This window comes from Lissotriton helveticus, chromosome 7, assembly GCF_964261635.1.
Source record: "Lissotriton helveticus chromosome 7, aLisHel1.1, whole genome shotgun sequence".
NCBI lineage: Eukaryota > Metazoa > Chordata > Amphibia > Caudata > Salamandridae > Lissotriton > Lissotriton helveticus.
In genome coordinates, this window is record NC_136068.1 from 453,966,602 (window position 1) to 453,993,919 (window position 27,318).

Consider the following 27,318-nt stretch of genomic DNA (forward strand, 5'->3'; position numbering starts at 1 on the left):
CGTATTTGGACTGTTTTTAATGATGCATATATTTTAGTGAATCTATGACAAAATATCGACTACGAAAATATCTACCAACCAAAATATCGCAACAAAAATATCGATGACAATAATATCGAGATCCTATCTCTAACAAGGTAAGTACAAAAATATCGAAAAAATATATCGATGTCAAAAATATAGTTTTTTAGAAAATATCGTTTTATTTTAATAAAAAAACTATGTAATATTAACAAAATAATACTTATAAATGTAATAAACAGTTAAAAATATATTAAAAATTAATAAATAATGTAATAAAAACTAATAATAATAAAAATATAATACATAGTATATACTTCATTAATAATTATTTTTATAACTTATAAATAAATGAAAATATAATAAATTACAAATACATTTATAAACATAAAATAATAATATAAATAACAATTAATAACAATGTAAAACTAATTAAAAAAAATACATTTTGGATAGCGTACGGGTAAAAATTACTATTCCCACTCCAGAGAGTGCAACAGTAGGGAAAGTGTTGGATAGTGTAGGGGTAACAATTACTATTCCCACTCCAGAGAGTGCAACAGTGGGGAAAGTGTTGGATAGCGTAGGGGTAAAAATTACTATTCCCACTCCAGAGAGTGCAACAGTAGGGAAAGTGTTGGATAGTGTAGGGGTAACAATTCCTATTCCCACTCCAGAGAGTGCAACAGTAGGGAAAGTGTTGGATAGTGTAGGGGTAAAAATTACTATTCCCACTCCAGAGAGTGCAACAGTAGGAAAAGTGTTGGATAGTGTAGGGGTAACAATTACTATTCCCACTCCAGAGAGTGCAACAGTGGGGAAAGTGTTGGATAGCGTAGGGGTAAAAATTACTATTCCCACTCCAGAGAGTGCAACAGTAGGGAAAGTGTTGGATAGTGTAGGAGTAACAATTCCTATTCCCACTACAGAGAGTGCAACAGTAGGGAAAGTGTTGGATAGTGTAGGGGTAAAAATTACTATTCCCACTCCAGAGAGTGCAACAGTAGGAAAAGTGTTGGATAGCGTAGGGGTAAAAATTACTATTCCCACTCCAGAGAGTGCAACAGTAAGGAGAGTGTTGGATAGCGTAGGGGTAAAAATTACTATTCCCACTCCAGAGAGTGCAACAGTAGGGAAAGTGTTGGATAGGGTAGGAGTAAAAATTACTATTCCCACTCCGGAGAGTGCAACAGTGGGGAAAGTGTTGGATAGCGTAGGGGTAAAAAATACTATTCCCACTCCGGAGAGTGCAACAGTAGAGAAAGTGTTGGATAGCGTAAAGGTAAAAATTACTATTCCCACTCTGGGGAGTGCAACAGTAGAGAAAGTGTTGGATAGCGTAGGGGTAACAATTACTATTCCAACTCCAGAGAGTGCAACAATAGGGAAAGTGTTGGATAGCGTAGGGGTAACCATTACTATTCCAACTCCAGAGAGTGCAACAGTAGGGAAAGTGTTGGATAGAGTAGGGGTAACAATTACTATTCCAACTCCAGAGAGTGCAATAGTAGAGAAATTGTTGGATAGCGTAGGGGTAACAATGACTATTCCAACTCCAGAGAGTGCAACAGTAGGGAAAGTGTTGGATAGCAAAGGGGTAACAATTACTATTCCAACTCCAGAGAGTGCAACAGAAGGGAAAGTGTTGGATGGCGTAGGGGTAAAAATAACTAACATATAAATAAATGTATTTTTTTAAATAATAAAAATATTAACTATTAAATAAATATAAACCATTTACAAATACCAATACATAATTATTAAAAACATGATTAGCAAAATATTTGTAACCAAAATAATTAATACAAAATACCATATAATAAAATATAATAACCAATTAATAATTAATTTACAATTATATAATTAACAAAACAATTAATTAAAGAACATTATTACTTAATTAAATTTAAATTACTTCCCACCCTATTCCCCTATTAACCCACTACAGAACATAATTATCAATTAATCAATTAATTAAAATTAATTACCAAATAATTAAAAATAATTATCAATTAATTAAATTTAATTTATAATTCTTACTAATTAATAATTAATTTAACATAATTAAATCACTTCCCACCCTATTCCCCTATAAACCCACAACCCGCTACAGAACATATTTATCAATTAATTAAAATTAATTACCAATTAATAAAAAATAATTACCAATTAATTAAAATTAATTTATAATTCCTACTAATTAATAATTAATTTAACATAATTAAATTAAGCCCACCCTATTCCCCTCTAAACCCACAACCCGCTACAGAACATATTTTTCAATTAATCAATTAAAATGAATTACCAATTAATTAAAATGAATTACCAATTAATTCAAATTAATTTATAATTCCTACTAATTAATAATTAATTTAACATAATTAAGTTACTTCCCACCCCATTCCCCTATAAACCCACAACCCGCTACAGTACTAAAATACAAAATTTTATTAAATTACATAACAATAAATTAAAAACATAATAAATACATAAAAATATTCACACAAAAAATCGATATTAGTAACATCGAAATTATTAACATCGATATTACGGACATCGATATTTCAAACTTCGATATTACTAATATCGATATTAAATCTATAGATATTACTTACCTTCTATACTATGTCCCTTCGATATTTAAACTTCGATATAATTGTATATCGATATTTAAATATCGATATTTTGTCTGCATACCATTTTAGTAGACCCTTTATTATTCGGAGTAGGAAGTTTTATGTTTAGGACTCTGGACCAAGGTACTGAACGACCTAAGAGTTATTAGGACAGATCCATGTGCACACTATCACGAAGGAAGGTCTGTAGTGAATACTGAAGAAGGGAAACATGGGAACAAAAAATTGCTGAAGTGGCAATGAACTACGTAAAAATGTACTCCATATCTGTTGCAAATCGTCTATTTCGTATTGGCTTCTTATTGACTGCTTGTACTGGCCCAGGGACTGGCTCTGCTGTAGATGGCCACAACAGTTATGAGTCTGAGTTCTGCATCACCCTGTTAAGGAAAATAATAATGGTTAAAGGCGTCATACCAATGTGTTCATGGTACAAAGTAGAGCCTGGCCTGGTCGGTTTTAAGTCTTGTTGGGGCTTATCATTGAGGTGCAACTCAAGTCATGTGACATAGCTGTGTCATTATACAGCCTACATTCTCTATACAGGCTGGCCATATTATAGACCTGATATATGATTTTGAAATGGAGGGTGATGCTGATCAACCCTGTCTAGTGATGTGTGTGGATAAACAGGCGCTGTAGAGTCAATTGGTCATCCTTGTACTTCAGACAGCTCTGATATAAATCATAGACTGTGGCTACCTACCACAAAAATTAGGCGTAGAGTTTTAACTGTCAACCATGATATTTATGTATAGAGCTAGAACAATCCAGGCCACTTCAGCACCTGGTGTTCAGGGCAAGTGACATCCATCCTGGAGCCCCCTCTGAGCCCAAGGCGTTGCTATGTCTGAGAGGTGGCTAATATCAGAATTTCAATTTTAGAGGCTACTTTGTAAATCTTGATGGAAACCCCAACTGTCTGTGTTGCACCACTACTTCTACTGCAGGAGTTACTTAGATCTGCATAGTGGCAGCTTAAATTGAAAGAAATGCATGACCTGTGATGCGAACACAGTGGCATTCAAGCCAGGTAATCAATGTAAAAATGTGTCACAGTTACCAGGAGAGAATGTATATTAGGCAGACAATGACCGAAAATGATTACATTTGCAGAAGTCACTAACCTGTGAGCTTCGGGTGTTTCAACAAAGCTATGTGAAAAGGAGATTCCCCTGAGGGTAAAAAACATTTAATCTTTTTAATTTTTTCTCTGCACTGTGGCTTGATAATTTGAATACTTCTCAAATACAAGTTATGCTCGATTCTATCAAATATTTAGACTCTGTAGATCCGACTCACACACTTTGTTGGGTTCATTATTAATGTACAGAAACTTGTGGTGCGGCTCGGTGAGTCAGCTGACATGTTGGATGTACAGAAGTATGGCAGCAAAGGGAAGTGAGGTGAAGAATAACTTAGAAGAGGGTAGGGAGGAAGGGTAGGAAGGAAGCAGAGAGAGACGGAGGTAAAGAGGGGTGAGGACGAGGTCAGATACAGAGAGAGAGATGACGGAGCAAGAGATGGTTGAGGACTCAAAGCTAATAGTGTAAGTGGGTGGAGCCTGTGGCAGAAGTGGGTGGAGCCAGAGAAAACTAGGTGGGGCCTTCGTCAAACATTTGAGCACCTGCGCTTCTTATTTGACAAATTAAGCACTGAGGCCAAGATATATGCTTCGAATCTTTTGGCAGATCTAGAGGATTGGATCAATCGTATAAACCTGATACCAAACACGCAAACTGGATTTCGGGACGGAATGGGCACCCTTACCAATATTTCTGCTGTGACACTTCTAGCCAATCAAGCTTACGCAAAATCTCGAACCTTGTACGCCTGCTTCATTGACCTTAAAGCAGCATTCGACAAGGTTCCGAGAAAGACGCTGTGGGCCAAAATGCAATGCTGGGGGGCACCACCCAAACTTTTGGAGGCCATAATCAATCTTTACTCAGATACGTGGGTGCAGATATAAGGAAAGGAGATGGCCGCACCATAACAAACACGATCCCAACACTAATTGGGCTAAAACAGGGGTGTGTGTTGGCCCCCTGTTTATTCAACATCTACACAGCCGATCTTGAGAAGTATCTCCAACAAGTGCAAATTGACCCCCCAAAATTAGGCAAAACACCAATTATCAGCCTTAAATACGCAGATGATATTGTGCTTCTAGCACAAACACCAATAGGCCTGCAGCGATCGATGACCAAACTAGGAACTTATATTACTTCTGCTCAATAAATAATAAACCTTAAGAAAACTAAGGTGTTATGCTTTTGTAGTCATCACAAAATAGGGTCAAAGGGGAAATTCACCTGGAAACTGGAGGAAAAACCAACATCCCAGGTGGACTCATACAAATACCTAGGGTTCCAACTTGACCATTCACTTAAATATAACCAACACTTGGACCAAGGGAATATTAAAGCAAAACAACTCCTTTATGCTTTCAAAATTTTACAGAAGAAGCTAAAAGGCTGTCCAACAGGTCAGTTACTTAAGATCATTGCAGCAAAATCTTTACCCACAATATCCTATGGGTCGGAAATTATGAATACAAAAGATGCAGCCGCCTTAAATCTAGCCCAATCGAGTTTTTTTAAGCATCTGTTTTTTAATTCCTCGGCACATCTCTCAGGCACAAATTCGACTGGATTACGGGCTGAAAAACCAGAAACCTGCCAGACGAGGGGCGATGGTAAAATATTACTGGCGGATGAGGCAAGCGGAAGACAACACTTTAGCCCACTTCTGTTGGGAAGAAATTGAAAAGCAAGCGAGGCAAAAAACCATTGTTGCATTCCTAAAAGAATCACTCATTGATCTACATCTTGAAGAGGCATGGCATACAACATCATCTGATTCTGGGTTCAGAAATATGGTAAATAGCGCAACCAAACGAACTTCGCTACTTATTGACAAATCTGCCTTTACTAAGAAAAATCATGCATGGGCAGTGATTCAATCATATCAGTTTCTGAAACCCCAACCGTACTTGTCTGAACACTTCTCGCACTACAAAAAGCACTATTTGACGCTGTTGCGGCTGGGTTCATTCCCCATGAAGGATCTAACCCCGAAATGGAAGTCTACATGGCCCACCAAAGAATGTTGCCTGTGCGAACAAGGAGAAGAGTCGTTATTACACCTTTTATGCATTTGCCCCTTGCTATTAGAACTTCGAAAAATAGTCCTCCGTGAGATTTTTAGGAAAAATCAATTGAGGTCGTGCAGAGCTGCAGTGATACAATGCCTTGGTGGACTGTCAATTCAGTTGTCATGTCGAGCCCATCACCTTTTGGAAAATGGCAGCCAAAGAATTGGACAAAAAAACGTAATAGTCCACATGGCAAAGATATATGACTGTCGGTCACTCCCTTCCTGCACTGACAATAAATATCGCTCTTTTCATATTGAACTGCGATGAAGTTCTTACAATTTATATAGATTACAATATTTTTGTTTTCATTGTTGTTTGCGAAAAAAGCTTATGATAGGATAATGCTTTAACTTGTTTGCATTTTATTGATTTTTATCTTTGATAACTATTATGTAATCTGTTTTTTTTCCAATGCTTTTATGATTTTTAACGAAATCAAAGAAAAGTAATACCTACCTTCTTACTATTTGCCTTTGTTGTCACCCCTCTGATACAAAGAGCTCTTGCGATGGGCCCGCCTCTTTCTCAGAATTATGGTTGCTCTGCTTAAATATATTCAAGAAGTAGATATTTTTCTAGTCCAGGAGGTTACCTCTCCTTACCTGCACCATATCTTGAGCTTTGCCTAAGAAGGATTCCTTCCCCCTGGCATGACGGTCCCAGACAATAGTGCAATTCTCTGCGTGGTAAACGCAGTTGCAACGGCTTTACTCAGTTAATGATGGCCTTTCTACTGTGGTCTGTCTCAGCACTTGCAAGGATTGGAGGTGACCATGTCAGATGACATGGAAAACGTATTGGAAATTGCGTGGCCTAACAGTTGGATCATAAGTGCACACCCTTTGGTGGCTTGTGAGGTGGCCTGATAATTACGCAGGAGTTTAACAGTTGTCAGTTCAATGTCTGTTCTTGTCCTTTGTCAAAGCACAATATGGTCTTGATTATCCTCATGAATCTTTCCGCTTCTCCATTGGCTTACCGCCACTTGAACGTGAAAGTGAGGGTTGGGGTCAAGGCTTTGCAGATACTCTTGGAATTCTGTCACATGGAACCAGGGACCATCACTTGTTTTAATCTCTTTTTGTATGCATCTGTGGCCAGTTTATTTCCAGGAATAGCACTACTGCTTTTGCTGACCTTAGGTTTCAGATGTCTATTTCTGTAGAGTTCATCTTCTGTTATCAGCATTCGCTGGCCATCTCGTGTGATGCAGAGGTCTGCCCTCACTTTGTCAATGGTGTCCCAATTTGTTCTCCTGATGGGAACCAGGTGGTTTTTCTCTGAGTTTGACACTTGACTCTGGAGACATTAGGTGTTTTCTTTCATTCCTAAGCGACTCACTCGTGCGAATCATGTGAACCACACCAAGACACTTATTTCGATATTCGTCCTCACTATTCCCTGACGTCTAGTATGTGCTAAATGAGCAGGTCTCTTTTACAGCAGGTCAGCATGGCTATTTATTGCCGCTAAGCAGTAAACCTCCTATGACACTAACAGCGCCTGTTGAATGTCGGTGAGACCTATCAACACTTTTGCCAGTCAAGGTACTCTGCAACACTTTGCTTCCACAAGATTTCTCCATCTGTTTTCCTGGTGATTGATGATGTTCATCTTTGGGCATTTATTTCATAACAAAACGTGTATTTGTGAAGTACATGTTCACCACTTGGGCTTCTTGGCGCTGACATAACATGTTTATTCTTACCCATCTTAATGGTAGTCCTTCTATCAACCTAAGAAGGAAAAAGTCTGAGTGCACCGACCAGGATTCAAACCTGTGACTATGAGATCAAACACAGATCCCTGTAGTGGATAGATAAGTCCACTCGGCTCTGTTTCCTGTGCTATGCCTGAGTGTTTAGTGGATTTTGGGATAACATTTTCTACGATGAAATTTGCATATATATCTGTTCAGTCTTCTTCTTGATGTCTGGAACATCTTTTTTTGATTTTATATTAAGTAGTCATCCAAGTAGTCGGTCACTGGACTGTCTTCAGTTCGGGACTGCTAGTGCAGTAACTAGAATCCATTTTCCAGTTCAAGGCTGACACCAGGCAGCTGAGCTTTGGGGATACAATAGTAGGAGCTCGAGGTTAGTCACTACTTTGAACCTGTCTACATACTTATGGATAGAGATGCTAACACCCAGATGGTACTGCTGCTTCCCCCTTTTGTATTTGGTGTAACACTGCTGGCAGAGGTAAATGCTCTGGTTTGCACCCTACTGGTTATTCCCCCCGCACCGCCATCCATTGTCATCTTGCATGAGGGTTGTGTCTCAGTGGTGTGTGTCTCGGAGGTGCCTGCATATTGTACATCTTTGATGTCTTGGAAGACTGAGAGGGTGTTGTGGAACTACAACTCTAGTCTGTTTGGCTAAGTAGTAGTTTTTTATAGTTTCTGTTATTATGGCTAAAATGGGTAAGAATCACTAACAGCTTATCTAGGAATCTAATTATTCCATGGATAATCTGTAGGGTCACAGTTTATTCATCAGCGCCTACTTATTTTCCGATCATCAGACACTCTATGTTGCCAAAAACTCAAAACTAAAAAACTTGATGCTAGTTTGAGGAATACGCTTCTAGAATTCTGGTTTGTACCTTAAGGCACTGTAACACGTGTCGGAGTCTCCTTAGACATCACCTTTCTTTTGTGGTGTGAATGGGGACAGAAATGCTTTAATGCGTGTTGCAGTGAGGGACCTACCAGTATGTCTGAAATGGCATTTTATGGTTTAAATTTGTGTTATTGTTATATTCAAGACAAACCAACGCAATGACAAAAGGGCAGTATCGGCCTAAGGCTCTGTCAATGAACAGTAAGCTTTCACCGTGGGCTGCGCAGAGCCCTTCTGTAGGACATATATGCAATAAACGTATATATAAAAGAAAAGAACTAGACCACCTCCCCTCCTCCAATCAACCCTGCTGTGGATCAAATACATAGTCAAACAGCTCAGTCCAAGCTTAAACCGGAGCTGGTGGTGCGCCATCATCAGGCAGTCGCAGCAATCGTAGGTATTTAGGGCATGTGAGCTTGTATAATGGCATTTTAAAACACTTTAGCAGCTAATGACTTGACAAATCTCAGTGGTTTGTATCTCATCAAATCAGTGTGGGTGGAGAAGGTTGTGGTGCATTGTGAACCTGATAGAGCTTGAGTTACTACTATCCTGTATTCATGTCCACCTGGGAATACCACTTGGCACTCTTAAGAATTGCAGCGACAATCTATGGAGGGAAAAATGTGCAGTACTCCTTGTACTGATTTATTTGAGAGCCTTATGTCCACACAAAAACATGATATTTTCGACTGGTTTTGCTTTTCTTGTGCCGACTAATGGGGATTCACAGTTGTTCTATCATGCTACCCTTCTGCAGCTTTATGAGTTCCTTCTCAACCTAAAACCATATGTGAAATGGATGTGACGATGTACTGAACCCACAGATAGTACTGAGAAGCCGATACAATGTTTTACATTTTTGTTTCAGAATGGCTGGTAACAGAGGTTGAACGAGTAGTTCTGTTCTCTTCCGTTCACACAAAGCTGTGCAGCACAGAAACTTCACTTGGTGCACTACATTGCGAGATTTCTGTGTAAATCAGGGCCTAATTGTGTCTTTGTTTTAAAGAAGTGCCTGTAGCGTGCTTTGCACTCAATGAGTTTACACAGAACCATGACCTGTGTGTGTACCATACAGAGAGACATGAGTGACTGCGGGGAAACAAAGCGAGCTGAGACTCTGGGGGCAGGGTGCCACTGGCAAATATCATGCCAGGGGGCCACAGAAGATATGGCCAAGAAGCCGTAGGTGTACGTGCGCTTTATAAGTTCCATTTTTCATTTCATTTCATGGCATCCATTTAATTTGAAATGTACAAAATGTCGAAATGATGGTATTGCCATTGCATTATCCACGGTAGTGGAGAAGGGAGGGGTGGTTTAAGGTTTGAAATAGAGTGGACAGAAGGACCATTTTGGGCTCGATGGTCCAAGAGAACCTCGAGCTGAGCCAGAGCCTAGCAACAGCCTCAAGCCTTCCGCGGCTCACCCACCACTATACTTTCGTTCATGTTATGCTAAATTATAGTCTAGTTGTGGCTCTCTCAAAATGCAATATGGTCATCAAATTAGCTGAGGCCACAGTGTCTGTTAGTGGGATAATTTTCAGCAGATGATTTGTGGCCTTGCATCTAAGGTAACTAACAGTGCTGTCAATTGAAAATTGATGGCATCCCTTAGGGCACACTGATGTCGGGGTAATTATCCTCCATATGATGATGAAAAAAATTATTATTCAATCTTGTAGAACTTGAAAATGAAGTTTTATTTCATTATATCCATTGATGCATGTTTCTCCACATAATCAATGCGGTTAATAAAGTTTTGCATTTTCAATAATTGCATTTTCCAGCTCCAATGCATTTCGGGTTGAGACCCTTCTTCTGGGAGCATCTACAAAAAATGACATATGTGGCATACATATCATGTCTGTTGGGTTTACACAAAATCATAATGGTTAATACCGTGTAGGGGGTGCTTTTTGGTGAATATTATAAAAGTGATTATGCTCGATGTGCCGAGGGGCGTGGTGTTGGGTGGTTAAAGGAAAAGTTTAAGATCTAAAAGTGTGTTTTAACAAAAATGTTAAGGGGATGAGTTAAACGTGAAAAGTGAACTAGGATGGTGTGCCAATTAGATTTAATATCTAGGATTGTTGAATTGTGCCAAGTGGTTTGTTAAAGACGCGTTAAGTATAGTAACGAGGTGTGGGCGTTCTAGCGTTTGGTTATGCTGGCCTGAATGGGATGTCTGAAGTTTAATAAGACGCCGAACGGCTTTCGCTATTACAAAAACGGTGATGGTATTAGTCATCGCTATCCTTATAAAAACTGTAAGGAAATGGTGCTCGCTTTTACTTACATGGGTATACGCCGTATGGTTTCTGTTATCGTTCAAAGGCTGGGTTAGCGTCTGCCGAGTGCTCGGTGAACGGGTTTGTTAGTGTGAATGAGTCAGCTCAACTCATAAAGAGTGATGCGATGTTAATCATGTGACCGCGAGTGGAATGAAAGTAGAGATGGGACTGAAAGGAATACAAACCCGAGAGTGGTGGTATAGAGGTGTATGTATGACAATGTTAAATCATTCAAGGTTAAAATGAACCTAAAACAACTCAGTGTTAGGAAATTAATAAGAGCAAAAACATGAAGGAATATAAACATATAAACATGAAGGTGAAAATTACTACAGCAAGGAAACTGTCCAGAACCATATGTCCCATCACTGTGGGTTAATAAACAATAGTTCTATACTATATTTACAGATATCAAGAATATTCTATGCGTTAATTTAATCCATATGGTTTCATGGAGTTAAGTCTGTAAATCCAGTGATTCTCTCTTTGAAGCAAATATTTGTTATTGTCTCTCGACTCTACTTTTTTAATGGTTTCCAGTATCATGAACTTAAGTTGGGAAATGTTGTGGTTCATTTCATTAAAATGGTTCGCTACAGTCGATTTCATATTTTTGGTTCTGATGTTCGACTTGTGTTCGTTCAAACGTACTTTAATTTTGCGCTCTGTCTTACCAATGTAGGTTTTTCCGTACCGGACATTTTAACATGTATATCACATTATTGGTGTCACAGGTGGCTGTGACATTTATCGCTATATTGTGACCTTTCATAGGGTGTGTCACCTTGTTGCCCAAAATTATATTATTGCAATTATTGTAATTGTTGCAAGGTCTGGTCCCACGTGATTCTGTTTGAGTGTTTTCTGGTTGTTTGAGGATTTCTCCCAAATTTTTTCCTCTGGAATATGCGAACAATGGTCGCGATTTGAACATGTCTTTGAAGTCCATCTCCAATTGTAGCATGGGCCAATGTTTTAGCACTATTTTGCGAAATGTGGTACTCACATTTGAGAATTTAGAGACAATGACCATACTGTCACTCTGAGGTTTTGTTCTTGGTTTTTGTAGTAAATCTAAACGATTTAGTTCTCTGACTTGGTTTTTGGCTGTTTCTAAAATTTGATTGGGATATCCTCTTTCCTGAAATCTGTTCGTCATCTCTTCTATTCGAGTTTCAGCCAAGTTGGAATCTGAAGTGTTTAGTTTAACTCTTATCATTTGGGACTTGGGTAGGTGTTTTTTAAGCGATGTCTGGTGGAAGCTCGTATAATGTAAAACATTATTGCGATCAGTTGGTTTGCGGTATATGTCAGTGTGGATACTGTTGTTCTTTAATGTGATTTTGACATCCAAGAAAGTTATGGATTCAGCATCTATGGTCCATGTGAATTTGATTAGTTGATTAATGGTATTTAATGTCATCAAAGCTTGTTCCAAATTCTTTCTGGTATCTTTCCAAAGGACGAATAAGTTGTCAATGAAACGAATATACATTTTAATGTTGTTATTCCAATTCAAGTCGGACCATATGTTATCATTCTCGAATTCTCCCATGTAAATGTTCGCGTAGACTGGAGCTGCGCAATTTCCCATGCTCGTGCCTACTAACTGCAAATACCAGTCTTCCTGATGTTTAAAATAACTCTGATATAAAGTGAACATTACCAGTTCCATTAGAAATACTTTCATTGGAACTGGTAATGTTCACTTTATACCAGAGTTATTTTAAACATCAGGAAGACGCTAACCCAGCCTTTGAACGATAACGGAAACCATACGGCGTTTACCCATGTAAGTAAAAGCGAGCACCATTTCCTTACAGTTTTTATAAGGATAGCGGTGACTAATACCATCACCGTTTTTGTAATAGCGAAAGCCATTCGGCGTCTTATTAAACTTCAGACATCCCATTAAGGCCAGCGTAACCAAAAGCTAGAATGCCCACACCTCGTTACTATACTTAACGCGTCTTTAACAAACCACTTGGCATGATTCGACAATGCTAGATATTAAATCTAATCGGCACACCATCCTAGTTCACTTTTCACGTTTAATACACCCCCTTAACATTTTCGTTAAAACACACTTTTAGACCTTAAACTTTTCTTTTAACCACCGAACACCACGCCCCTCTGCACATCGAGCCTAATCACTTTTATAATATTCACCAAAAAGCACCCCCTACACGGTATTAACCATTATGATTTTGTGTAAACCCAACAGACATGATATGTATGCCACATATGTCATTTTTTGTAGCTGCTCCCAGAAGAAGGGTCTCAACCCGAAATGCATTGGAGTTGGAAAATGCAATTATTGAAAATGCAAAAACTTTATTAACCACATTGATTATGTGGAGAAACATGCATCAATGGATATAATGAAATAAAACTTCATTTTCAAGTTCTACAAGATTGAATAATAATTTTTTTCATCATCATATGGAGGATAATTACCCCGACATCAGTGTGCCCTAAGGGATGCCATCAATTTTCAATTGACAGCACAGTTAGTTACTTCATTTTTACTCGTCTCCAGGGTGAAGACGATACCTTGGGAGCACCTACTCAAACCTAGTAGTTTCTCAAAACTAAGACTACACAAGCTGTGCACTTGTCGACCACTTCAGAAAATATCTTGCATCTAAGGTGCAATCTTCCAGGTTGTGACTCCTGCTCACCAGTGAAACGTAAACGCTTCTCGGTCTCAGTGTTGTGCTCATTTGAGTTTGGGGACAAAGTTTCTTTGCCTGTTATTGTCACTTTCTTTACCTGCTGCAGCTTGGCTTGGGCCTGTCCCTTCAACGTTGCCAAATGGTGATTCCGCACACATTGGCATTGTTGGTTAGTTTTCTGTGCAGAGAGCTTGTGCATCCTTTCTACGGATCCTGTTTGTACACACTTGACCACAACGTATGCTCTTTTTGGTTGAATGGACTGGGTGACACAACTGTGTAGGCAGCCCAGAGCAATGAGGACGAGCCGGTGTGGATGGTTTAATTTCTGAAACAATTCTTTATTCTAATTATTTCACATAACAGAATAAGGAGAGGGTAGACAGCTTCCCTCATGGTCCAGTGTTGAAACATCACATACATGTTCTCTTCGAGTTGGGAGGAAGGGGATAAACACGAGTCAATTGATAGACACCTAAACAAGCGCAACACTCCAAAAAGTACAATGGTAGAATACTTCATGGGCATTCGCAGATGTCCATTCCTATGTGTGCTAGGGTTCAGTTTGGTGCTCCGCTTCTGTAATGATTGATCTCAGGAAAAGTGTACTTAAGCGTCTTCGATCAAACCATTAAAACGGCATTCGCATTGGAGCAAGTCTGTGAGTCGAGGCACTTCAAAACGTTTGCATTCCTCCAGTGCTGCTTAGATAGGGGGGACTATGACCTGCTCTCTGGAGTTATCAATAGAGATGACGACATTTTGATACAATCCAGGGAGGAAAAAGGGCTTCACAAGTGACTGAAACTAAGTACCTAAAGTGTGAATTATGGAACTACTGCCCTGTGACAGGAGATTGCTCCTCTTTCCAATGAATTAATTCTATCACTTGTGCCTTGAGTTGTGAATCTAACTATCAGGTATCTGATGTTAATCATCCTGTGTGAATTAAAGCTCTACTTGCAAGTGAAATCTGTCACTAGTGTTCTGAGATTTGAATCTGGAAAAGTGAAAATTTAAGCATATGTACCCTCATATAAATCCTCATACTGGTGCAGTTACTGTGGAGTAAATTCTGGCTCTATTGTCTTATGTGATCTTTAGCTTTCGTCTTATGTGATTTGAATTCTGGCACTGGAGATCTGGTGTGGTGGTGTAAGGGTATGTAATGTAAATCTTTGTTTGAGTTAATTTAAACCTTTACCAAAAGATTTTTAAAAAAGAATACAAAACTAAGATTAATAATTTAAAAAATCACATTTCCACATATAAGATCTAATAAACTAATATTTTGGCGGTGAATAACGTAGTCAACACCATGGTGTGGTGGTGAAGTATAGTGCTATCAGAAGATATATATTATAGAGCAGTTTCGCTGGTGTTCTGTAGTCTAATTTATAGCTATAGTGTTCTGTGGTGTGCTTATTATGTTTAGTCCTAAAGCCCTGTGTATGAATTCTCATTTGTAAAGAAACAAAGGAACCCTGTATGTACGTATTTACGGGTCATTGATCTTGTACCCTCTCTGAAGGGTCCAATGTTCCTTAAAATTGCGGTGTATGAATTCTAGCATGAGATACCTGTGGTGTGAATTTTAATGCTAATGACATGTATTGTGAATTGTGCTACATATGTTTCGTGTGAATTCTCACTAATGCCCTTTGTTTTGTTTATTTTAACACTCATGCCATGTTGTTTGAATGTCAGCACCAAGTATGTGTGACACGAGTTTTAGCACTGGTATATTGTGTACATCTAGACACGTAGGGCCGAAATTAGAGTTTGGAGATCATGGTACTCACAACATAATGTTGTGTTCTGTCCATCATAAAATTGGTCTGTCCAACCAATTTAGAGTCAGACTAACCTTCTAAAGATGTTCCAAGACCAGCATACCTGGGTTGGCTTTGCACCACTCCCTGTTTGTTTGAGCCACCTTCGTACTCCCTTCTCAACGGTCATAGTTTTTATTTCTGATTGTTGGGTTTGGCTTGCTCCTATGTAGGACCGGCTTGACGGCAAAGCTGACCTTATGTGCTCATTTGAAAAAAGAGCTGAAAGAGGAAGTTAGAACAAGTTGTTCTTCCTTCCTCCGTGCGCATCCCATCATGCATTGGTTCCCTTTTGGGAAAGCTTATACTCAATATAATAGGCCTAAGTTGATAATGGTTGCAGCCAATAGAAAAGTATTTCTTGTGTTATGTGTCTGATTTGTTTATTATGAAAAGCTAGAAAGGCTGACGTAGTTAATTGTGAAAAACATATGCTAAAGCTTTAAAGGGTGGATTTATATTACAATGTGTTGAAGAATGTAGATAGATGCTTTTTGTTATTTGTGTAATGAGGGTCTGTAGTATTTCCCCGTCTGAGCCCACTTTGGTTCTCCCTTGGTTGCTCATGTTAGCAGCTTTAGGCTGCCTTTGCTTCGAACAGCCACACATAATATCATGTCATAAAAACAAGTGTATTATGTGTGTCTGTGTCCCACGTTGGCTCCATGTTGCAGTGAATCTGTTAGGAAACAAAACTGTGCCTTGGGAGAAGGGGACATCAGAATGTAGGGGCAGAGTCTCTATACTACAACAGTACCTGTAAATCCAAATTCTACAGTGCATCACCTGAATTCCTAACTTTCCAGAGTAGCAGGTGATTTTGTCAAACCTAGAACATGAACCTCTAGTCCCCAAGGGAACAGTGGAACCAGATCATCACCTTTCGTTCTCTCTCGTGCATGTCTGTAGTAAACAAAGAAAAGACACAAAAGAAGTTTACAATATATTTATTGAAACTATTGTAGTCTATTTTGAAGAAGGTGTGCTGCGATTAGTTTTACACAAATAACAAAAAGCATCTATCTACATTCTTCAACACATTGTAATATAAATCCACCCTTAAAAGGCAAATACAACTGAGCAGCGTCATCAACATTACTAGCAGGCACTATACAATGAAAAATCCAACCTTCGCTACTCATTTATCTATCCAGGTCTGTCCTCACTATGTGAGCACAGGGATATATTCGTGATCTCTGGGATAAGCATCAGACCCCATACCTGATGTATGTAGTTAGGTGGCGCGTATCAAAGGTGTAAACTCAGTTTATGCAAGGTTGCTGCCTCTGATCCAAGACTGATCTCTCTGCTAGAATTCTTCCCTCTACTCTCCAAGGGGCTGAGACATGGTTTATATGATAAGAACTATTATGTTAAACAACTGCCGCTGTGCTACCGTTTAGTGTATAAAAACTATAGGAGATGTCTCTGACTGGGGCCAAGAAAACAGTACACCATGTTGTTAAGTGGTGTACGAAACGTTCGGGCTGAATCTCAAGAAGAGTCACTGCTTAACAAATAATATGTGCATGCGTATTTCTAAAATAAATTCATGTCACAAAAACAAATGTATTATGTGTGGCTGTGCAAAGCAAAGGCAGGCTTAAGCAGCTAATACGAGCAACCAATGGAGAACCAAAGTGGGCCCCAGAAGGTAAAATAATACAGGTCAGACCATGCATGGACCCAGATTTCTGACTACTTTTGCCATGTTCCATAGTGTAGGGCAAGAATGGTCATCAGAGTTTCTGCCTAACACTATTTCTATTTTGTTAGCATTGGATTTTAGTTGTTTTAGGTACCTTCAAGTCTCGACTACTCTTAAGCACTTGCTTAGGTTATTGAATTAGTCTCTTGGGGTGTGGTTTATTTTTTGTATGACCCATGTTGTTGTTTTATTTTGGTTTAGCAGAGCGGTCCAGGATTTGATTGGCAAATGGTGTGTCACATAGGTGTTTATTTTTTTTGTGTTGAAATTTTTTATTAAGTTTTAGATGAAAATACAGAAATACGTACATTTGTAAATGGATAATAAAATAAGATATTGATAAATGAATCATAATAAAGGTATGAAAATAATATGATTATACATAGGATATAATGGATGTGGGGAGGTAGAAATAGCAAATATTCTGTAAATGATGAAGTAAAGGATATTAGATAAGAAGATAGCGAAAGAATGAAAGGAAAAGTGAAAAGAAAAGAAAGAAAGAAAAAGAAGAAAAGAACAGAAAAGAAAAGAAAAGAAACCCCCCCCCCAGAGCAACAAGGGAAAGGAGAAAATGCGATGAGGCCGAGGCACATGAAAAGAATTAATGAGCAGAAAAAATCTCAGGAAGAGTACACAAATACAAAATAAAAATAATTAAGAAGGGATAACAGACGTTGGAGAGGAAGGAGTGGAGACAGGGTCACCAACCACCGTGGCTTCCAGGAATGGGGACCATGTTTGAAGAAAAACAGTAGCCTGATCTTGCAAATTATAAATTACACGTTCATAAGAGGCCGTTTGTACCATAGCCACCAGCCATTCTTCTTAAGAAGGAGATAAAGAGGACTTCCAATGACGCAATATACAGATTTTGGCCGTAGCCAAAGCAGTATGAAGAAGACGAGTCTGTGGTTTAGATAATGTCGGGAGACCTCGAAAATCATGTAAGATAATAGTTGCAGAAGTAAAGGGTAATGGTAATGACATAGTAGATGCCAAAGTCTTTCTTATAAAAAGCCAAAATGATCTAGTACGGGGGCATTCACAAATAATGTGTGTAATATCACAACCAGAAGCAGAACATCTCCAGCACAAAGAATGTGTTAATAATTTAGCATGATGTAGTTTATATGGAGACCAGTGCCATTCATGGAGGATTTTGAAAATGCAGAATTTGAGACGAGCCTCTCGGACACCCTTATGTAAACCTTCTAGGATTTGATCCCATTGAGCAATGGAATATGTAACTGATAAGCGAGATTGCCATTTTAATTGAAGAGCTTTCGAAAGAGGTTGCGAAAAGAGAGGATGCAGGAAAGTTTTATAAAGACCAGAAGTCACACCTTTAAGATTACCCCACAAATGTAAATAAGACAGAATAGGAGATGTCTCCAGCAATTCAGGTGGAGAACCTAAATGTTTAGTGATGGCTTGTTGAAGTTGAGTATATTGATGGGAGTGTGTGGAGTGTGTGGAAGGCAATTGGAATTGGCGGGTCTGGGTGCACCTACAGCAGCACCAAGGGAGGCCGGACCCCCTCCGAGCAAAGAAGAAGAATGGGGGTGCTGGGAGCAAGAAATAAACTGAGTCTGTAAAACGAATGTAGAGCATGGTTACAACAAGAAAAATATGGAAAGCCATATACCATTAACATGAAATACATGCAGTATAATGGAAAAAGCATGATATAAGAATCATACAATAAGAGAATAACAGGAGGAGAAAAATAAAAAACAAGGGAAATGGAATAAAAGCGAGACATATTGCATAATGAAAGAAAGGAAAGGAAAGAGATGCAAAAGATAGAATGAAAGAAGTATGAAAGTTAAATGAGGGGAATAGAGAAATCCAGCACCAATAGAATAAGGGGGGTAGAAAAGAGAATAGAAAGTACAGATAATAATGCATGAAAATAAAAGCATAAGAAAATACTAGAACCTATTTTAAGAAATATATGAAAGAATCCAAAACGGAGTGACCACTGAAAGGGATGAATAACGCCATGTTGAATAACGAGTACAATATCATAGGGAAGGAATGCATTAGAAAAGGACCACCACAGGAAAGGTGAAAGAACCAAGAAAACAGAAAAGCAAACAATGAATAAAGAGAATGATTAAATGTGTGGTGAAAATTACCATACAATAAATAATGACTTGAGAAGAAAAAGGAAAAGAAAATTAAAGGAAGCAAAGTAAATAAAGGAACCCCCATATTATGCAATAAAAGAAACGGATAAGGTATAGTTAATGAAGCATAGAAAATAATAGATGGAAAAGAGCAGAGCCAATAAAATCAAATAGAGAAAAGAGAGAGACGTAGGAAACAAAAGAATAAAAGTACATATAAGGAAACATGGAAATATAAGTAGAGACAGTGTAGATTAAGTGAGTAAAACAATATAAGAAAAATACATTATGTCAAAAACAGAGTGTCTGATAAAGCAAGTGTACAGTGTGAAGCAGGATCACAGTAACCACAACATGACAAAGGGAATGAACAAGAAAAGAGCCCCACAGGTAATAGATAATACTCATGCAGCATATAAAGAGAAAGGTCTAAAATGCATACACATTCCTAAAAAACCAATTAAGAAATACTAAATATTTGAAAAGTTACAAGATAACAAGAGCACAAAGTAAAATAGAATGCCACAGTGCTCATAGTTTCTAATACTAGAAATCCACAGGTAACTAAGTAAACAGTTAAAGCATCACAAATAACAGGAATTATCCTGATCTAGAGAATAGCAAAAATACAATAAAGCAGAAAAATCAGTCAGCATCTGAAGGCTGCTTGAGAGGGGACCTAGATTTGTCCCTTTGTGGCATGTTAGTAAGGGAGGAAACTGAATGCAGTGCGGTGGCCTTATCATCCTGAGAACGAGGCAAACGTGTAATATCTCTGCCACGTTGCCGAGGGTCATTAGAGAATTTCGAAGGAGACTCTGGAAGACCTGCAGATGACGCCTTGGACTGAGAAGTCTGAGCACAGGAGGAAGATTGGGTGTCCATATTATCAGACGCGATGGTATCCAAAAATTGCTGAAGAAGAGCAGGATCATAAAAGTCTTTGGATTCTCCATTTCTGGTTATGCGAAACCGTGCGGGTTCGAATAATCCATACTTAATGTCCATTCGGCGCAGCTGAGGTCGGAAAGAGAGGAACGCCTTCCGTCTTTCATTAGTCTCTTTGGAGAAGTCCGCCGCCATATGGATAGTATGACCTTGAAATAAGAAGGGGCCACGTGAACGAGCCATTGACAAGATCTGTCGAGTGTGCTCATGTCGAAGAAAGCAAGCAATAATTGGTCTAGGTCGGGCTGAAGCATCAGAACGTGGAGGGCCCAGCCTATGAGCACGTTGTATTTCAAGAGGAGGAGTAAAAGAAATACCAGTCAGCACAGGAAGAGTCTCATAAAGAAAAAGCTTCATGTCTTGCTTTTCAATGTTTTCCGGAAATCCAAAAAATCGAATATTATCTCGACGACTACGATCCTCCAAATCAATAATTTTACTATGTAAAAATAAACGATCTTGATCTGAGCCTTGGACATTATCCAGTCGAGTTTCCATATCCGATATCTTAGAGTCAATAGCATCAATCCGTGTGTGGAAGGTAGTAAGTTCAGCACGAATGGACTTAGTCTCTGTAGCCAAAGATGTCATGGTAATGTCCAGCCCCTCCAATCTGCGATTAACACCAGATAGTTCTAGCAAGATACGTTGCATAGTATCTGACAGAGACTTGTCACTTTGAGATGACCCAGCTTGCGATGAGGGGGAGAATGCGGATCCATTTCCTTTCACTGGTGTGTTAGAATTTTGTTTCACCACTTCAGTAAAAAGTGGCGGTTTGGGACCACGACCCCCATTTCTATTATTGGACATTGTAGCGCACTGTTGTAGAGGTGGTCTACAAAAGCGAATTGATAAGGTATTGGAATGTGAAGCAATGATGAAACCAAGGGTACATCAAATTATCAAATGCAAAAAAGGATATGTAATAAAGTAGTGACCAACATATGTAACATATCAAAAATGCATCAAATTGAGGGGTCGCTATAGCATTACCACAAAATAGCAAGCAGTACAATATGAAACAGGTTCAATGCAATAGTAACATGCCTTGTGCGCCAGATGAGGAAAAGCAGGTGAATAAGGTGAAGCAATATATCAACAGGCCATTCATCCAATGCTGCGCAAAACAAGAAAAAGAAGTCACAGGAGCTCATAACATGTAGTGGCGATGGTGAATGGAAATTCAGCCCTTTTCCCGTTCACTCCCTGCCTCCTGCGTAACTGGCAAAGTGTAAGAATAGGAGAACAGGCTAAAGAATTAAAGAGGAGAGGTAAATCTGATAGAGTCAAGTAACTCTGACCCAAATGACAGATATGCCACATAAAGCGGCTAAAGAAAAGTGCCAAAGCCAGGTAATTAAAGTCAAGGAGACAAATGAATCAGTACTCCTGCAAGTGAATCTGCCAGTCCCTTCAGTATTGACTTTTCATGTGACAGCATAATATTGAAGAGAAGTGATAAATCCGATAGGGTCAAGTAACTCTGACCCAAATGTTGCATATGGCTCACAAAGCTGTTAAATAAAAGTGGTATATTTACTGTACTCCAGTTTGGATGTATGTAAACCTGATTGTTGCAAAGCCATTTGGTTAAAGTCAAGGAGAAAAAAAAAGGGACCAGTACTCCTGCAATTGTATCTGCCAATACCGTTGTTGTTGTCATTTCAAATGACAGTCATAGTCTGCTGCTGCATATAATGGCAAATATCATTAAATAATGGTGCAAGCGACTTTAGCCCTGCCAGTAATGTTATTGCACCTGGGCATACATGCACAGTTGACTAAAATAAGCGCTCCAGTGGGACGACATGTGTGCCAGTCTTTCAGTGTTCCCCTCGTTCTTTTTATAATGCCCTTTCCAAACAAAATGTGGCAACCATTACGAAATAAGCCTGAGGAGGGCGCTGCTACTGTCAGCATAAGCAATGCAAGTCAAGAAGGCAGCCTGCAGCCGTAATGAAGCGCGCCCCCATCGTCTGAGGAGGCGCGGCCTAGAATCTGAGGAGGCGAGGGCGCCGCCTTCACTGACGAGAGGCGCGGCCCCAGGAGCGCGCGAATGCCGTGGCGTGCACTGCAGGAGCCGGCCGCCTCACTGTCACTCCGCTACGAGAAAGGCAGGAGCAGCTGGACGAGAGAAAAGACCACCGCAGCAACCCTCATGGTCTCTGGAGCATTTTCGTTAGCAAAGAGATGACCCACTCAAGCAGGTAGGGCAGAGAAGCTCGTCAGGGGTCCATCCCTCGGCGGAGCTCCTCTAGCAGGCGGCCATCTTCCTGCGTGGCCAGACCACGCCCCCTCACATAGGTGTTTAAAACTAGTTGTTTTGCAATGGGTGTGGCTGTGCTTTATCTGTCTAGTTTGTGTGGTGTCATCTACTGTTATGTCTGGGTGGTAATTGCAATTTGGTGGAGTTGTCGGTGGATGCATTGATTTGAATGATGTTCTGGGATTCTGAGTTGCCTGGTTTGCTGGTGTGAATGGATGTGATTTAGCCCTTTTTGGGAGTGGTATGGGGGTGAAGGCGTTTGCATGTTAGATTATGTCACATGAACTATAGTTGTATTTCCCTTTATGTGAATTTTAACACTATCACCCTATGGTTTGTATTATAGCCCTTCTGGTGATTTGAGATTTGATTTCTAGCACCAGAGTCATGCTCTGTGTAATATATTTCCAGTATGATGTTTGAATGTTTGCACTAGTGATGGGTGTGTGAATTCTACCACTAGTGCCCTGTGGTGTTAATTCTATAACTAGTCGCCTGGTGCAAATCATAGCTTTAAAAGTGCTGTATGATGTGAATTCTAGCCTCAATTGTAGTCTACGTAACGTTATAGTGATCTGTGGGGTGAATTCTGGTAACAGTGTTTGAGAAATAAAAGAATTGCATTGGTGATTTGAGGGGTGATCCTTGGAAGTGCTTTTTCAATATGTAGTGTGGCATTAGTGCAATCTTCACAATAATGTAATATAGAATGAAGCCTGTCATCTGTGCCATGTGTTATGAATCCACAGGACCAAACATTTTCGCTCAGAGGAAGTTGATCTAAGAAAAAATTACTTGGTATAACACTAGCTTTGTTCACGATTATGCTTTTATAGTGTTATTTTATAACATTTAAACAATATGAGTGTTCAAACATATATTGATCAAGTAGACATGAAACATGTATTTAAAAAAAAAAATCTCCTCTTGCGAAAAATATCTTTCATAAGAATAAAAACTTTGGGGCAGATTTACAACCACCCTGCGCCAGCAGTACGTCACTTTTTGTGACATAGTGGAGGTGAATTTCACTTCTCCATATTTACAAGGAGAGGAAAAGCCACCCTCCATGACTTTTCCTCTCCTTGTAAATATGGCCCCTTCACATGGAGCACTTTGCGTGAAAGGGGCGTTCCATGGGTGTTGCTATGGGTGTTCCCACGCAACACCCATGGAACGAGACACATTTCCAGATTTACGAGCAATCGTAAATCTGGAATTGCGTGTCAATGCTACGCCTCCCCAGGGGAAGCGTAGCGAGGCGCAACAAGGAGACATTTTTTCATGTCTCCTTGTTTTTCCTCTTTCAAAGCGTGCTGCATTCTACAACACACATTGAAAGAGGAAAATGCCTGTAGTGATTGTTTTTGTGCAGGAAGGTGCCCCTTTCTGCACAAAAACAATCTCCCCATGACGCAGGCATCCTCGCACCATAGTGGAAGGGTGCCTGCGCCGGCGCATGGCTGCAGTTTGTGCGTCAGCGCAGGAGAGAGCACAGGAATGCGACATATTATTGTAAATATGTCGCATTCCTGTGCTTCGGAAGTGCTGCAGCGTGGCGCAGCCAAAGGGCTTGCATTGCTGTGCTGCGGCACTTCCTTGTAGATCCGCTCCTTCGTTTTAATCTACAAACAACCTGTGGCACATCGTCCTGTAGATATTATCAACACAATTGTGTAAAACAACAGCCCTTGAATATTTTTTTCGACAAAGCAACACACATGACGGGCCGTGTTACAATTTCATGTAAGAGGAAATTCTTTAAAGAGTGCATCCATTTCACACAAAATGTTTAGCAATATTCTAAACATGCATATTAACACACCTTCCACATCAGGCCTCTGAAGCATTCATCAATTAAAAATGTTATAAAACACAATAGAAAAGTATTCACAGTGAATATTGATTATCCTTATTTTGCACTCACATGAGTATTTTTGTCCTTAGTTTGACTTCCTCTTTGAGAACATTTTGGATTCTGTTTATTTCCCCACTGCCTAGTTCCCAAGTGGTTAGGGTCCCTTGTGGCCCTTGAGTTATGAATCCTGCACACACACATGTTTATATGCCTTCGGGCCTGCTTTAGAGTTTAATGAAGGCGCCATAGGATATAATGCACTTGGAATAAAGCAGACAATATATCCTTCACTTTTATGATGGAGCAGTCTATCTGCCAAACTGTAAATCAGGCACTTTATCTCTTTTGTGTATTCGCCCCTGGTACCTCCTCAGTATGGTAGGCACAGGTGTCGTGGATGGACTCACTTGTGGCATACTTCATGTCTGACTCTCTTCTCTTTCTACTTTTTAGCTGTGGAGAGAGGGAAAGGGAGATTTCTTCCTGGGCTGCATGCTGATGGCAGAGCTGAGCACGCCCTTCGTCTGCCTGGGGAAGGTGCTCATCCAGGTGAGTGTGTGTAAGGCACAGGTAAAGGGGCACCACGTGCCGCCCTTGGAGTTTCCGTAGTGATAGCCATTGGCTGGGTGTGGAGGGGATGGGGGCTGCAGCTGTTGTTAAAGCTTCTGGCTGCCACAGAAGTGTTGGCCAGGAATGGAATAGTGAGGTAGTAATACAACCTGTGGGGAGCGGATGGGGGAAGAAAGGGGGGCAAGTGTTGTTTTTACAATAAGGCAGGCCGTCTGGAACAGGAAGTGCCACTGGAGTTACAGCCCTCAGAGAGGCAAACGCCAACAACATTTCTTGTATTGACCTCAGAAGCTATGGGTAGGTCAAGGAGTACTGTTGAGAAAACACAGCTCCTAGAGAGGGGGTGAATTACTTCCCTTGCAGTAATACCTGGTAGGAGTGCTGCTACAGCAATAATTATTTAGGGAAGACAGAGACACGTGCTGCTCTTACAACGACCATTATCAATAATGGGGTAGCCCCTAAGGTCAACCGGACCTGGGCGCAGTACTGGAATGAGAACAGTGGTCCGTTACCAGAATTAGAACCAATTAGAGTTTAAATTGCATGAACCATTGCAATTAAATTAATGAATAACCTCAATGAGATAATGGTGCATGTACACAATACTTATTTATGCATCCAGACAATTAAATTAAATGGACCACACATAAACACAAGCGCCACAATGTCTGATAAATTTCAAGATATTTATTGTAAAGCAACTCAATTGCTATTGTAATGCACATAGGTTGCGCGCAAAAGAAGTGAAAGGATAGAATAGTGGTGTTGGGAAGTGAGATGGTGAATCAAAGAATAAGATATAGACAATTTAACACATTTTTAAATACTGATAACAAAGATCAGTTTCAACGACACCAGCTGGTCAGGGCAGGGAGTGATTCTAAAGTAACACAGAAGGGAGAGTAAGGCAATGCTGTGGTCTGGGGACAAGCAATTCGTGAGATGAATGTTGCTGCAACAGTCAATCCCTCGGGAGGCAGATACATGTGTTGGCCAGTGGTACACCTGCTGACCATGACTGTAAGTACTTTTCAAGTGACGCTTCCCACGGGGATGGAGAGAACCAGTACTGCTCTTACATTGGCACCTACTGGTTTGGACTGGTAGCGCTTATTAAATAACAAAGCCTTAAGAGTGGAAGAAACAAGTTTTGTTTTTACAGTGGCCATGGTTTGTAGCTTATGTATGACTCTGAAATCAAAGCCATAATTCTTCTTTTCTCTTATGTCCCATTTCTCGCCCACAGTACAAGAAGCAGCACACGATGCTCCATAAAGTGAATGGCTTCCTGATGCTCAGCACATTCTTCGCCTGCCGCATCCTCCTCTTCCCATACATGTACTGGGCCTACGGGCAGCGAGTGGGCCTGTCCCTGCACCAGGTACCCTTATCTATCCCCATGGAGTACAACCTTGGATCTGCAATTCTCATGGCCCCACAGGTCTACTGGTTCTTCCTCATTTGCCGTGGTGCTTACAGGCTCTTCATGCACCCCAAGCCAGCCAAGCGGGAGCCAACCCTCAAGAACGGGCACACCGCCGACAGCACGGCTACCACCACGGCCAACGACAGCATGCCCGGCAGCATAGACCCCAGACCAATTGACTGAGAGTACAGGGAGCAAAGGAACACTATGCCTTTCTCTGCCCTGTTCTCGCCACATCCCCTGCAACTACTACTTTCTTTCCCCTTCCCCTTCACAGCTATGGAATTCCTCTTTCCAATACTGAACTCAAAGGGACAGACTCGTCTGACCACAGAGAGACACCTGCACGTTGAAATCTACATTTAAAAGGAGGGGTCGATACTTTTTCCCCAGTTCTTCAGACAGAATGGCGTTTTATCTCAACACCTAATCCCCTTGCTTTCTTTCTTTCGTTTATTTATTTATTTATGTATGTATGTATTTATTTATTTATTTATTTAGTTGTGATTCATAGGTCAATGAAAAGTGGTCTAGGGAAACCATACAGAGGAGTTTGTACCAGGGAGTGTACGTTCAACATGAGCGCTGAGCCCATCACCTCCCTCCTGTTCAGGAGAATGTACTTTATGGGATTGCACACCACAAAATCTCAGAAAGATGATGAAGAGGAAACAGGAGAGAACTGAGGTTGGCAGAGCGCAAGTTGTTTACTTGAAGAGCCCAATTAAACTCAGCTTTTGGCGAGGGGTGGATATTGTGATGGAAGATTGTCCACTATATTGCCCCCCTTGTTTTTTTTATTTTTTATTGCTGCAATGTTGATTTGTGTTAACACCAGTCAGCTTGTGTTTAACCCCTACACCAGAAATCTCCAAACTGTGTACAGTGCCTGAATAGATCTCGGGGGAGAGGGAGGAGGGTGTGGTGATAGGTTGTAGCCAAGAGAAGTATCATGGTGAAAACAGTGCTATGTTTTTGTGGGGAAAAACAGATAGTCAGTGACCCACTCTGTAATGGGCCATCGGTAACACCTTTTGTCACTCATGTCTTGGTTGGAAATTGGTGTCAAAGGGGAAGGTGCTCCAGATAATCCTCAGAGTGCCTCCTTACCCCATTTTGATAAAGCCTTCTTTGTAGAAGACCAGGCTGCCCAT

At 40.1% G+C, this 27,318-nt stretch overlaps 1 protein-coding gene across 1 annotated transcript in view; it reads left to right on the forward strand.

Annotated features, from left to right (window-relative positions):
* Positions 1-26,983, forward strand: part of TLCD3B (TLC domain containing 3B) — a 143,898-nt gene extending 116,915 nt beyond the window's left edge. The window contains exons 4-5 of the mRNA XM_078650538.1: positions 24,619-24,714; positions 25,985-26,983. Coding sequence (XP_078506664.1) covers positions 24,619-24,714; positions 25,985-26,347 — 459 coding nt within the window. The 3' untranslated portion in view covers positions 26,348-26,983. The remainder of the gene's footprint in view (positions 1-24,618; positions 24,715-25,984) is intronic.
* Positions 26,984-27,318: the final 335 nt, after the last annotated feature.